General features: G+C 40.8%; 1 protein-coding gene across 1 annotated transcript in view; it reads left to right on the top strand.

Annotated features, from left to right (window-relative positions):
- Positions 1–10357, top strand: part of LOC120527337 (lipoxygenase homology domain-containing protein 1-like) — a 247802-nt gene extending 237445 nt beyond the window's left edge. Inside the window, exons 42-46 of the mRNA XM_039750623.1 lie at positions 2312–2497; positions 3470–3640; positions 5047–5185; positions 8945–9106; positions 9520–10357. Coding sequence (XP_039606557.1) covers positions 2312–2497; positions 3470–3640; positions 5047–5185; positions 8945–9106; positions 9520–10000 — 1139 coding nt within the window. The 3' untranslated portion in view covers positions 10001–10357. The remainder of the gene's footprint in view (positions 1–2311; positions 2498–3469; positions 3641–5046; positions 5186–8944; positions 9107–9519) is intronic.
- The last annotated feature ends 4032 nt before the right edge of the window (positions 10358–14389 follow it).

Genomic DNA, 14389 nt, shown 5'->3' with positions numbered 1-14389 from the left:
ACTTCCACCTCCTAATACTTTAATAGGAGTGCCCTGCAATATTTTGTCAGGACAGCCAAGCATGTTTTTTTTCATGCTGCTGCGCAATTCTTATCATGTCATTCATGCCAGACAGCTGGCATTGTCTTCCATTAATTGTAATGCACCCGCATACTGGAGCCAGTTGATGGGTATTTCGTGGAGCTCAAAATTCAAAGTGGGGAACCCCCTAGGGATTGAATAAATCGTTCTTAAACAGTAAGCACCAGCTCATGTGTTATTCATATCTGATCATCAGTTAAAAAAAAAATTAGAGGGAATATTGTTTGTAAGATCCCATGTTCATCTGGCACTGCAGTTTTTATTTATTTTTCCACTTTTAGATAAGGCGGCACAGTGGCACAGTGGTAGCGATGCCGCCTCGCAGTTAGGAGACCCGGGTTCACTTCCAGAGTCCTCCCTGCGTGGTGTTTGCATGTTCTCCCCAGGTTCTCTGGTTTCCAGTCCAAAGACATGCAGGTTAGGTGAATTGGCGAGCCTAAATTGTTCTGGGTGTGTGTGTCCTGCGGTGGGCTGGCACCCTGCCTTACTCTCTGTGTTGGCTGGGATTGGCCCCAGCAGACCTCCTGTGACCCTGTAGTTAGGATATAGCAGGTTGGACAATGGATGGATAGTAATAAGAGGAATTCTATTTAAGATCGTACATTTTCTTTAGAGCTGTGTGTCAGAGAAGCTTGACCTCTCTAAGTGTGAGACGATTGTGATGGCCCACCAGCTGAAGTCTTCTTTTTCTGTCACGTATATAAACCTTTTATTCTTTGTCATTCATTAGGCGATGCAGTGCCATTAGTTTAGCTAGCCAGTGATTTTCTTATGCAGTGCAGTATATTGTAATTTACATTCACCACTTCACAGAGACTATAAATGAGTTTTGGGTGGCGTGCAAAGCTTTGGGTTACTAGGAAACGGGCCGCTGGCAAAATCTACTAGAGGAGGGGTGTGTGTGTGTGCGCGTGTTGGAGTGTGAGGTAATTTTTATAAGTGAAAGAATGAAAATAACGGTGGCAGCATAGTAGTAAATTGGGCCTCTTCTTCAGAGGTATTATGTTCTCTGTTGTGTGCCGCGTATGAAATCACTTTGCATAATGACGTGCTCTGCATATCAGTCTGTATATCTAGCATTTGTAATAGAAGTGCCTTTTTCCCTAAAATGTACAGTTATTTTATCCAGCCATAAGCCTCTAATATACAGTAAGTTTGTTACTTTTCCTTCCCTGTTAAATTCAACACCCTTCACCAGCTGCTGCTTTGACTGTTGCGTTTACTTTGTTTCTTCACAGTTCTCCCTGTAAATGTTAATGTCACACTTTTTCGCATTTCTTGGGCATTTTTCCTGACACGCATGAAGAAATTAGTGTAATTTTCCCAGTGAAATTTTTAAACTTCAAGCCATCTGGTTGTCAGTTTTTCTGTTACTGCATTAGCAAAGAGAGTGAGAGAGAAAAATGCCAGCAGTTGAGAAGTAAAAGTCATTTTAAAATGGAATCTGTGGGTGACTAAATAACTGCACACTTTACAGAGCCAAAAAACGAGCACAATTACGATGCATGGACAGGTTTGTACATTGATGAGTAGATTATGAGCCATCATATGGCTGGGATGACCTTTGGCTGACCACCACATGGCACGCCCACCCTCTGCTTCAAGTTCATCGCTGCCCACACGCTCGGCTGCCATGTGGAATGTGCGAGGTGGCGTTCATCTGTCCGAGTCCCACAGTCGGCTCCACGGGGCACATTAGGCTGACCGTCCACATCCCCTGAACTGTCAAGGCACACTGAACGCTACTGCCACTTTCGTGATTAATGGCTGTTGTTGATCTCGCTTCCTGGTTTAGGGAAGCGTTATCAGGAAGGCTGACTTTGATTCATGTGGCAATTTTTGTTTTTATTACTAAACGTACAAAAGAAAGGAACCTGAAAACCTGAGTTATATTTATGGTTCTTTTTGTGTTTAATTTACAGTACTTAAGTAGTGGTTTCCGATTTATCAGAACTGAATATACTCAGAAATGTCCCTATAACAAATCAGCCCCTGAAGGGGGACTTTATATATTTCCATATTTTGGGTATTCAAACAATAAATAGCTCACACACTGATTATACTGATCTAAGCTTTCATGGTTTCATTTTTCAATATCTTTATGGCTCATACCAAGTGATGAAATTGCTGCAGTGTGTAAAGTAGCAGAAGTGGATTAAAACAGTAGCCATTGTTGACTCCCTGAGTTCATTATGAACCTTTTCATTTTCCTCTTCTGTTTCTTCGGTAGGAGCCGGTACTGATGCCAATGTTTTTATCATTGTGTTTGGAGAGAATGGAGACACTGGAACGATTGCATTAAAGGAATCCAATAACACCAATAAGTTTGAAAGAGACCAGATGGATGTTTTCAGATTCTCAGACATGCTAAGCCTGGGAGACCTGTCCAAGGTCAGAGTGTGGCATGACAATAAAGGTAAGGCTCGTCACAGAAGACATGCTGGGCACCAGAAAGCTGGACTAGTGAGGAACCTTGTGTCTTTCTTTTACATGCTTATTTTCTTCCATTTCAATAATAATAATATGAAAGTTAAATGTAAAGTTCATACAAGATCAAATGTTCATTAAACGCTTTTATCTATTATGACCTATTTGTAAAATGTAACGTTCTCCATTAGAAAAAAAAATCAAATCTGACAGTTTGGGTCGTGCTGTTGAAATCTCTGTCCTATCTCCCTTTCCGACACGAAAGAAACATTTGGTTTAAGATTTCACCGTCTAAAATTAGCACGTGTACATATGGATCTTGTCCATCATCTCTCCTTGAGGAGGAATTTTTCTCAGCTGTTGAGTCCAAAGCTACTTTCTTAAAAAAAAAGGTTGCTTTCCATTTTGTATCTTTAGGAGCCCCCATGGTATTTCACATAGAAATTTGCCCAGATTAAGATAGTAAATAAAATAAAATTGAATTGCAATTTTTTACTCGGACACGCATGAGGGGAAGGGACGAAGCCCACACAAAGTCAGATCCTCACAGCTGTGGGGCAGCCATGTTGACCTCTGAGTTGCTGTGCTGCCCTGTCACTTAGACTAGTCTAGGAATCCATTTTCAGAAATGTATATTTGAGCTCATTTATGGCAATTCAATAATGCAAAAGCCACATAATGAAGTTTAGTTAAGCAGGCCATGTGACTGGGACCACTTCAGGGGGGATCACAAGCCATACAGCAACACCAAACTCGGCACATCACTCTCTTATCTAAAAAAAAGGTAAAAAGGGTAAAAGAAACTCTGTGTTGAGATGTTTTACTTCACTAAACTACATACACTTTAAAACAGACTTCAGAATGAACTCTTTTATTATAGTTCTTTATTTAGTAGATGTCCTTAGACAGGATGTCTTTTCATGCTGTTTTCAAATGTTTTCTTGTTGTGTGTCGTATTCAGGTGTTGGGGCAGGTTGGCACTTGGAGTTCATCGAAGTAAAAGATGAAACACTGGATAAAACGTTCCGCTTCCAGTGTGATCGTTGGTTAGCAAAGGATGAGGACGATGGCCAGGTCATAAGGGAGCTGGCGTGTGCCAACAATGACATTTTGGACCTTCACGACCGCACAAGTGAGTATCCCGTGAATGGAATTCCACTGCACACCACCTGTTGTCAAATGTTCTTTATTTTACTGTCCGTCCGCTGTTTGATACTTTTAAAGACCTTGATTCATGTGATTATGCAAACTCTATTGTTTAAATATAAAGCGATTGGGTAATCACATTCAAAAGGACTACCAAATTACATTTCTTAAGGAAAATCCATTTGTCTGCACTCTAAAAGATGCTCAGGTTTGACCAAATGGCTGGCAACATCAACCGTCTCATTGAAGAGTTTTTTCATCCAGGGAGTGGTGTGAGAGAGGATAACAGGCCTCAGTGACTGCATCATAATATCAGTCTGTGGAAGCAACAACGGCAAGGCAGAGGGGTCCTGAATAGGACAGGAGAGCCGGAAAGCAGAGATAGAGGTCTTAGGGCTCGTTTATACGTCATGCTCAGAACACGTACGCGCCCTCATCATGGCTGCCACGCATTTCCAGCGTTCATTTGATGCGCCCTCTGAGCAGGTCCTCAGAAATTAATGTGACGCATGCAGTTGCAGTACCAGCAAAAAGTCGGGGGGCACAGTGTGCTAAAAGTTGGAATGTGACATCAGAGTCTCTGTTAACTATAGACACTTGACCGAAAGCTGCTTTGCAGATCCTACGAGATCGGTGTGCGCACTTTGATGTTTGATGAATGGTACAAAGTTAGACCAGCTATGTTATATGGGTTGGATACGGTGGCGCTAACTAAAACACAGGAGACAGAGCTGGAGGTGGCAGAGTTAAAGATGCTAAGATTTGCATTGGGCGTGACGAGGGTGGTTAGGATTAGAAATGAGTACATTAGAGGGTCAGCTCAAGTTAGAAGGTTGGGAGACAAAGTCAGAGAGGAGAGATTGCGTTGGTTTGGACATGTGCAGAGGAGAGATGCTGGGTATATTGGGATAAGGATGCTACGGATAGAGCTGCCAGGGAAGAGGAAAAGAGGAAGGCCTAAGCGAAGGTTTATGGATGTGATGAGAGAGGACATGCAGCTGATGGGTGTAACAGAGCAAGATGCAGAGGACAGAAAGATATGGAAGAAGATGATCCGCTGTGGCGACCCCTGACGGGAACAGCCGAAAGAATAAGATTGTAGTGCATTGAGTGTTGCTTGATGTGAGGAAAAAACAAATTGAAATAAATGAAAGGGTCTAAATACTTTATGAATTTACTTAAGGAGGTGAGGTAATTTCCTGTGAGCCACATAGTGAGTGAGGGGTTGAGGGTCAGACCCCCTTTGGGTTCAAAGTTATGTGTGAAAGCCACTGAGCTACATTGCCTGCCCTGGTCATCAGACGCCCCTAACAGCTCTCACTTGGTGTTTTCTTATAGGAATGTTTCATTTGCTAGATCATGAAGGAATCATTTTCCTTTTTTTCATTTAAGGTTATGAAATTGTCACACTAACCAGTGACAGAGAGGATGCAGAAACCAAAGAAAATGTTATTATTGTATTTGAAGGGAAGAAGTGCAGATCTAAAGAGTTTGTGCTGGAGAATTCATCAAAGAAGAAGAAATTTTTAAGGTAAAATTGGCCTGCAACATTAGCAGCTGTAGCCATTTGGTCATTACATTACACTGTAAAATCTACTGTACTTCATCAGTTCAAGGTCACAGACAGGAATGGAGCACAAGGCAGGAAAAGCCCTGGACATGGCAGCAATCCGTCACAGAGCCAACCCAGACACACACACATTCACACACTCACACTAGTCGTCTCTGCTGGATGTAATTTTATTTGGTATACTAATGGCGTGCTGCTCTTACAGCTCAAATAGACGGGACTCCCGTTCTGGGCAGGTTCCATTTCATGTGCACTTTGAGTGTTTGTTTGTGTCTGATTTTCTCTGAGGACTTGGGTGTCAGCGATTTCCGTGTGAGGTTAATTATTGACTTTAACAATGAGATTCCCCTGTGATTTGACTGGAGTTTCATCCAAAGTTAGTTCCTGCCTCTCTCCTGATGCTGCTGGATTAGTTTAGGCCCCTGTGATCTTGACTTGAATTGAGCAATGAATGGCTGGTATTAAAAAAAAAGTACCATGGCACAGTACATAACAATAAAATATACCTTTAGAACATTACAAACAAGAACATTACAAGTCCAACAAGAGTGTCCATTCTGTTCACCCAGACTGTCTTCAGTTTCTAACCATATCCCCGATCATGTCACCTCTTAAGCTCCATTTGTTTAAACTGCTCAGATCGTTCAGTTTCTCCTCATAGCTCACATCTTCTCTTAGTCCCACAGTCACCAGTCTAGTGCTGTCTAGTCTGTCTGGACTGTCTAGTTCAATGATTTGTTTACGGCAGCAGACTCTGGACAAACCAGCATATTAATTCAGTTAGACCTCAGTGCAGAATTTTACACTGTCAGACATGACATTCTACTGTCCAGAATGGAGAACATGCTGATTATCTCTGGCACTGCCCTCCAGTGGTTCAAGTCCTATCTGACTGATAGGCAAGAGTTTGTTAGTCTTGGCAACAGCAGATCCAGCTCAGCGCCAGTCACACAAGGAGATCCTCAGGGCTCTGTCCTCGGCCTTCTTCTCTTCTGTATTTATATGCTTCCCCTTTGCCATATTATTCGTAGCTTTGGACTGGGTTATCATTTTTATGCAGATGATACTCAACTCTACTTCAATGTTAAAAGTGGAACTTCATCAGAACTTTCTCAGCTCGCAACTTGCCTCAGTGAAATTAAAACCTGCATGGAGCAGAACTCTTTAAAATTAAATTGCAACAAAACTGAACTCCTGCAAATTGGGACTAAAATGCAACTTAATAAAATGAGCTCCTTCCCAGTCCATCTTGGCGGTGATCTCATCAGACCTGCCTCTACTGCTAAGAATCTTGGTGTCATTTTTGATTCCTCCCTCTCTTATTCCACCCACATAAATCACATTAAGAAACTTTCTTACTTTCACCTCCATAACATATCACGTGTTCACTCCTTCCTCTCATTTTCTAACCTTGAGAAGCTTGTCCATGCTTTTATCACATCCCGCAACTATTATTGTAATTCCCTACTGGCAGGCCCCTTGTAATCTTATATCACAGCTCCAGCTTATTCAAAACTCAGCTGCAAGAGTCCTTACTCAAACCAGCAGCAGCGAGCACATAACACCCATCCTGCTCCACCTTCACTGGCTCCCTGTGTCTTACAGAATCGAATATAAAATCCTACTAATAACCTACAAAGCCTTAAATATCCTCGCACCAAACTACATCAGTGACCTACTTCATCACTATGTGCCTGTCCGCCCACTAAGATCCTCTTATTCTGGCAATCTTGTTGCACCCCACACTAATCTACACTCCATGGGTGACAGCAGGGCCTTCTTCTGTATAGCGCCCAGGCTCTGGAATGACCAACCGAAATTAATTTGATCAGCTGACTCCATGAATTCTTTTAAAAAACAAACCAAAACTCATCTGTTCAGGAAGGCGTTTAGCTCTACCTGACTTTACTACCCTTCTTTCAGTTTACCTCTCTGTCAAGATGCTCATGTAACCTGTGTGTGTCTGTGCTAGACCATCAATTATGTTGTCTGTTAGGCTTTTTCTCTGAATTCACTGTCTTAATCTTCTTTATTTATTTATCTGGTCTGTACAATGCTATATACTGTATACCCTGCCATTCTTTCTTATATTCTGTAAGTGCCTTGAGCATTGGAAAGGTCCTATATAAATAAAATGTAATATTATTATTATTATTATAGTGCTGCCATGTCATTTTGTGATTCGAAGACTAAAACTAAACACAATACTCCAGATAAGGTCTCACCAGTGTGTTATATAACTAGAGCTTAGACTCCCTTGACTTGCACTCCACACATTGTGCTTTTAACCTAACATCCCATTAGCTTTCTTGATTGCTTCTGTATAATGTCTGGATGTTGACAGTGATGAGTCCACTATGACTCCTTCGTCCTTCCCATAAGTTTCAGAACTCCCATTGCTTATTCAAACTTAACATTTTGTGAGATTAAGGGCTGCATGCTGGTGCCATTCTTTGGACTCCTGTTCAGTTCACTGCCTTTGTGCATATTCTGAATATCCCGTTTTCTCTAGTTACTCTGGATTCTTCCTACATCAATGCCCGAATACACTTTTTCAGGAAAGCCTCCTCCATTAGATGGCTAATACTGGACTCAGTTATTGTTGTGGCAAAACTGGATGCCATCATGAACAATCCCCTCAAGGAGACCCCGAACTTTCAGCCACAGGCTCATTCATAAGTAGCACTTCTGCAGGTCCTTTCTGCCTGCTGCAGTCGGGCAATTCAGTGCTTCCTCCTGACGTCCCAAACTAAATGCTTTTACTGTTTACGTTCATTTTGCTATTTCTGCACAATGTAAATTAATTTACTGTATTTAATTATTATTTCATTGTTTTATCTTTTTGATTGTATTGTTTGTCCTGTGAGTGTATTAACTTTGTTTTTTATGTTTCTATTTCTTTATGCATCAGAATTTCCCCTTAGATTTAACAAAGTTTATCTAATCTAATCCCTAATACAGGCATTTAAAAAAATTGGCCAAGTATCATGTGACCATGTGCATACAGTAATTGTGACCGTTAGTAGACTGGTTTGCTGTCCAGAGGTGAATAGTACGGTGTGCACAATGCTTCTAGGGTAGAAGCAGGAACGGTATGATGGATGAATGGATGGATACGTCAGGAGGAAACGGCATGTAGCGCAGGTCACTGTGGTGCTGCCTCACAATATTTGAGCCGTAGTTCAATTCCTGCTTGAGTGCCAAGTTCTCTCTATGGTATTTGTAGAAGACACTGTAATTTTTCCCCACTGTCTGAAAGCACACTGTCCGGTCTCGGTTGTCCTACAGTAGGTGTGCATTTGAATTCTCCCTTTGATGGACTGGCATCCCCCCTGCATCAAGCCCAGTAGTCCAATGGCATAGCAGGAAATTGTATGTGATTCTGTCTTAATTTAATCCTAAATATTCTAACAGGCTTATAGTGCGGTACATTACCACAGAGAGGTGGCCGAAGAGATGAACTGCTGTGATAGGCTTTATCTAGAAGGAGGAACCATATGATGGATGGATGGATGGATGGATGGATGGATGGGTACGTCAGGAGTAAAGAACATGTAATGCAGGTCATGGTGGTGCTGCCTCAGCATGGGTTAATGACAAAAAAAAGTGTACTTCATCTGTTTTGAATGGATAACATGTAGAGCTTCTCGTTTCTCCGAGAGTGAATTTAGACTAACAAAAGTGAAAACTTTTTTTTTTGTCTTTTTTTTTTTTTGATAGAGGAGCAACTGACAAATTTGAATTTTCTTCCAAAAATGTTGGCGACATTGCCACCATCTGTGTTGGCCACTGCCCAAAGGAGGGTAGAAAATTTACATCAAAAAACGATGCATACTGGCACGTGCAGGAGATTATAATCACAGAACAGGAGCTTGGAAACAAGTAAGTGCAAGCAAAAGGAAACCATAGTGGACGCAGAGTGCTTATAATTCACTCGCGTATTTTTGAAACTGTGCAATTGGCATATGCGATGAGCAGATCTGGACAATGCATTTATATAACATGACAGCCTGTGATCCTCAAATTCCTTAGTGTTTGGACAGCAGCTTAGTCGTATGTTCTCATGTGTTCTGTTATTCTTCACATGTTTCATTTTAAGAACAACAACATCAGTGTTTCTTTCTGTGCAGTCATTTTTAATTTGTACTGTGATGTCATTTTATATTTGTATATTTTATTTATCATATCCTGCCAAATATTTTATAGCAAACAATTCTAAAGCTTGGTCTTAAGAAGTGTTTAACCAGGCTCTTGTAAAATAAAATCTTACAATCTGCCATTTGTCTGCCCCATAGGTATGTTTTCCGGTGCAATGCAAAAGTTCCACTGTCATCAAAGCGAGATGACTTCCTCACCTTCGAGTGTACAAAGGCAGTGGAGAGTTTTGCCAGCAAAGCACGCAGTTTGGTGCCAGTCAGGTATGAAATTATTGTGATCACAGGAGACGTGAAGGGCGCTGGGACGGATGCCAATGTCTCTATCACAATCCACGGCTCCAATGGGGACTCCGGCAAGAGGGCATTGAAACAGAAGTTCAGGAACCTGTTTGAGCGCGGGCAAACCGATCGCTTCCAGATTGAGATGCTGGACCTTGGGGAGCTCAACAAAGTGAAAATCGAGCATGACAACAGCAGCTTGAGTCCCGGTTGGTTTCTTGACCGAGTTGAGATCACCAACACAGCCACCGGAGTGACTACCATCTTTCTTTGTGGCAAATGGCTGGATAAGAACAAAGGTGATGGCCTAATATGGAGAGAGCTGTACCCGAAATACTAATTTTGTATATGGAGTTTTTATCACTGATCAAATGACTGTATCGTCAAGAGATCATCAACTTATTGTTGTCAACTTACTTTTTTGGCCACAGACGTCAACCTAAAGAGATACTAATGGACTGTATAGTGGGACACATTTGAATGCAAGCACTTTTAAAGAGCTATTAAATCCACTTAAAGGAGTATCATGTCATACCATACCCTTGTCAAAGCCCACTAAATCCTGAACAGGGTTGTAGGGGACTGGAGCCTACCCCAGCAAGCAAAAGGTGCATGGCAGAAACGGGGCGCCAGTCCATTGCAGGGTGAACACACACATTCACACACGCACAGAGTAGGGCCAATTTAGCAACGCCAAAGCAAACCAACCTGCATGTCCTTGGACAGTGGGAGGAAACCCACGCAGACACAGGGAGAACAAAAAGAATTCTTTACTTTTATATTTTTTATATCTTACTTGTCACATGTAGTTTGTAGTGATTGCTGAAAAAAAAAAATGGAATCTCATATTTTCACGCAGAATGGAGAGAAAAAAGTTTCTGATATAATTGAACCCAATAGTGACCATTGTTGGACAGCAGCAAACAGTACCAATAAAAGAAATCTTACGTTGCTGAAGTTTCATAATCTACATGTAATACTTAAAACTTCCTAAACAAATGTATTTTTTACTAAAATTTTGTTAAATATTCAATTTCCAGAACACACTCTCATAAATGAAGAGAGAACCTTCTCAAATTGTGCTTCACTGAGAGAGACGTCAAACTAAAGATTAAAGGGTTAAAGAGATGAGGGAGTGAAAACCTTAGCAGGAAGAAGATACTCGCACTTGTGCGATGCTTCAACAAGCAGAAGGTCGATTAACTTGTGCAGCTTCACAGACTGCTGCTAAATAATCTGAGGTTCTCCAGTTGTGGCCCACCACTATGAATATAAATGTAGTGATGGGAGGAGGGTCCGTAATTGAAATGCCGAGGCACGTCTGGTTCCATTTTTGGTCACAAGTATGTTTTGTTTAACAATATTTTAGTAAAAATACATGCGTTTGGAACATTGTGAACATCCTACTGGACATCTTGACGTGTGGATTTTGTGACATGAGATTTTTGTCGTATGGTTTGCTTTTGTCCAGTGTAGGTCACTTTTAACTCCTGTTATAGCTCGGCTGAGCAGATGTTCATGATTCCAAAATGGGACACACTAGATTACTAAATTACTAAATTAAACACTAGATTACTAAATTAAATCAAAGAGCGAAGAGGAGTTTCATGTGGCCCAACCAGACACCATTGGGTACGCAGCATGATCCCCCACATTAATGGGGAGTTCATGCATGGAGTTCAAAACTATTTAAAAGAACATTAATGATAGAGGCTTGCTGCTCTGGTAAAGTTGTCACATTAATTGAACTGAATTTCAAATACAAAAAAGTGCATTTGAAGAGTCCCCTCTCTAGTTGTTGACCGAGAGAACACATTGATCACCGAGGAAGTGCTGGGGCACTAAACGGGTCGCCCCTTTTAATCTTTTGCCAAGTGCAAATAACTTAAACAGGCGTTTGATGGAGCACAAGACAATAACACAACGTAAAATAATGAAGTAATCAGCCAGGTTCACCACTCTGTAGTCTGGTTGTACTCCGATGGGAGCCCCGCTCTGTGGTCTGCTCACACCAGAATGAGACGACCCATGCCGGGAGCACCTCAGGTTTATAGAGGAGGGAGTCAGTTGCTCGTAGTGGACAGTTTCTCAGGGCTGTGGGGAGAAAAAGGAGATGATACCATCAGCGAGAGCATTCCCTCGTGTCCCAGAGTGGTAGAGCTTTCCTCTGATGAGCCCAGAAGGTGAAGCTCAGACGCACATACGTGACAATATATATTTAAGAATATAAATCTCATCTCATCTTCCTGTCGGCTTTTCTGCATCGAGGGCAGCGGTGGCAGCAGGTCAGCCCAAACCTCCCTGTCCCCAGGTACAGATTCCAGCTGTTTCTGGGGAATTCCCAGGAGTTCTTAAGCCAGCCGAGAGGTATAATCCCTCCAGTGTTTCCTGGGTCTGAAACAAGAGTGTCCGCCACAGCTATAGGGGGAGACACCCAGGGGGCATTCTTATGACATGCCCAGACCCCCTCAACTGTCTCTTCTCGATATGGAGGAGCAGCGGCTCAACTTTGAGGCTGTCCTGAATCACTGAGCTTCTCCTCTAGTCTTATGAGTCTGTATATTCATTATCGTGCTTATGCCAGTCTACAGTTGTTACGTTTTATACGATAATCTGTGCATTTATCAATACATTTACCGATCTCTGCCTTGATCCCGATGCTTTAAGGAGAGGCTCTGCATCCCTGGCAGCCTTATACGGAATTAAGTGGATTCAATAAATGGACGGGTGGATGTTGTTTCAAACTGGTATTATTGCACATGTTTACTCCCAATATTTACTTATTTCATTATAATGTTAATATTACAAAAATGTTATGTTGATGTTAATATTAGACATTGATTATCAAAGGTGTGATCAAAATGTTCTAAGCCGCAAACATCATTTTAAAAGCAGAACACACGCTGTTCTCTCCTTCTTATGTCAACACATTTCTGCCACTTTAGAACACAATGCAGGAATTCTTCCACATTTGGGTTAATAAAAATGTTATTAAATTAAATAATGCCACATTAAAAAAAAAATTAGGCAAGATTGGTGAATGTGACATTAATATAGACAATGTTGTGCGTAGTGATGTGTCCTCCAAACTTCCTCATGTTTATGGAATTTCAAAATGTTCCTGTTGAACTCTCGATAGACAAAAAGCTTTAAACTTTTTGATCACACCTAAATTATATAATTTGCAATTATTTATTTCTTTTTATATAATGACATAGTGTGCTTTCTAAAAAAGAAATAATGTATTTTTTAAAATGTGTATTTTTACAAAAAAGTGCCTCATTTAGTTCATGGCTTGCTCTGTTCCTTATTTAAATTAGAAGAACGCAGGCAGCCATCGACTAATTCTTTCCATTCTGCCTATTTTTTATTTTTTTTTTCTCTCGTAGAAATGTTAAAGCTTTGAGCTGCTTCATGGAGTTGCGTAGCAGAGGTAGTTTGAGAGTGAGCAGCTAAGCAGAAGGGATTGCATTTCTATTTGATTAAATCTAGACATCCATTAGAAACGGCTGCTGTAACCCAGTCGGGGTGCAATTTGAAAAAATAGTTTTAAAACATAATTTTACAGAAGCAAAGGTGTTTTAGAAAAGAGGAAATGACTGTATGGCTAAGAACCTGCTTTTCCTTCAGCTTCATTTCGAGGCCGAGTTCTGCTGGCATCACACAGCCAGTGTTAACAAATTAGCACCCGTAATGAAGAGTGACATGTGAGAATTTTAAAATGCAAAACCCCAAATGAAAAGCTGGCGATAATGAGCAGCTCTGTTATGGTCTGCCAGAGAACAGTTTGGTACTTTTTCGTTTTCTTTTTAAACATACCTCATTGTATTCTTGTGGAGAGCAGAAGAATATTAAGAATCTATCTAGAGATCCACATGTGAGTTTTGATCGACATTTTGGACTGTGATTTGCTAAAGCCCAAGGTTTAAAGCTACAACTCAGTGCCAGTAAGTGATGTGCATGCGTTCAGCAACAAATCGTAAGTTTGGGTTATTTAAAGTGATACTTTAAGAAGCAGCCGAAGAAGTCATTAAGCAAATCAATCAGTTCTGACAGCCAGAGCCGAGCGCACATCTTCATGCCTCACAGGACTCCTGTCTCTTGTCTTCTTCGTAATTTAACATGGTGTTTTGATTGAAGCTTTTCTAAAAGGTAATGGAATTATTTTATTTTTAAGAGGTCTGTTTTGTCCCCTGTGAGCTGCATTTTAAACATCATTCAGGAAATTGTAACCCTATAAGGGCTTAAAACATCCAAACTCAAAACTGTATACACACCGACTACATTAGAATAAAAAATGAATGTCCCTGTGTGTAGGAGGCAACATAAAATAAAGTTTAATCCCTGTATGGTGCCTATAAAGACATGCAGCAAAGCTCAGATATATCTGGGAGGCCGATTTCTCTTTTATATGTTGTTTTAAAGACGTTTATAATGTACAAAATATAAATAATTTTATATTGTGTGGTGTGGCACTTTATAGGTAGTTTTTGTACATCCAGATCCATAAATATCTTTTATTAAAATAAAGCAATAAAATAATTTTGTTCATTTTTGTTGCTAAATTCTGACTGTGTCATTGTTCTGTTTACCATTCCAAGTTATAGCAGGACGAAGTGGTAATTCATGCATTTATTCAAAAATTTGTATTTTTATACAGTTCAGGCCATTTACTGATGTAAGCTTAACCTTTGTTACTTATAACACATGATATCATTTTCAGCGGGTT

The sequence above is a fragment of the Polypterus senegalus genome, chromosome 4 (genome assembly GCF_016835505.1).
Source record: "Polypterus senegalus isolate Bchr_013 chromosome 4, ASM1683550v1, whole genome shotgun sequence".
Classification (NCBI taxonomy): Eukaryota; Metazoa; Chordata; class Cladistia; order Polypteriformes; family Polypteridae; genus Polypterus; species Polypterus senegalus.
The sequence above is the reverse complement of the archived record's forward strand: the minus strand, read 5'-3'. Positions and strand labels throughout refer to the sequence as shown.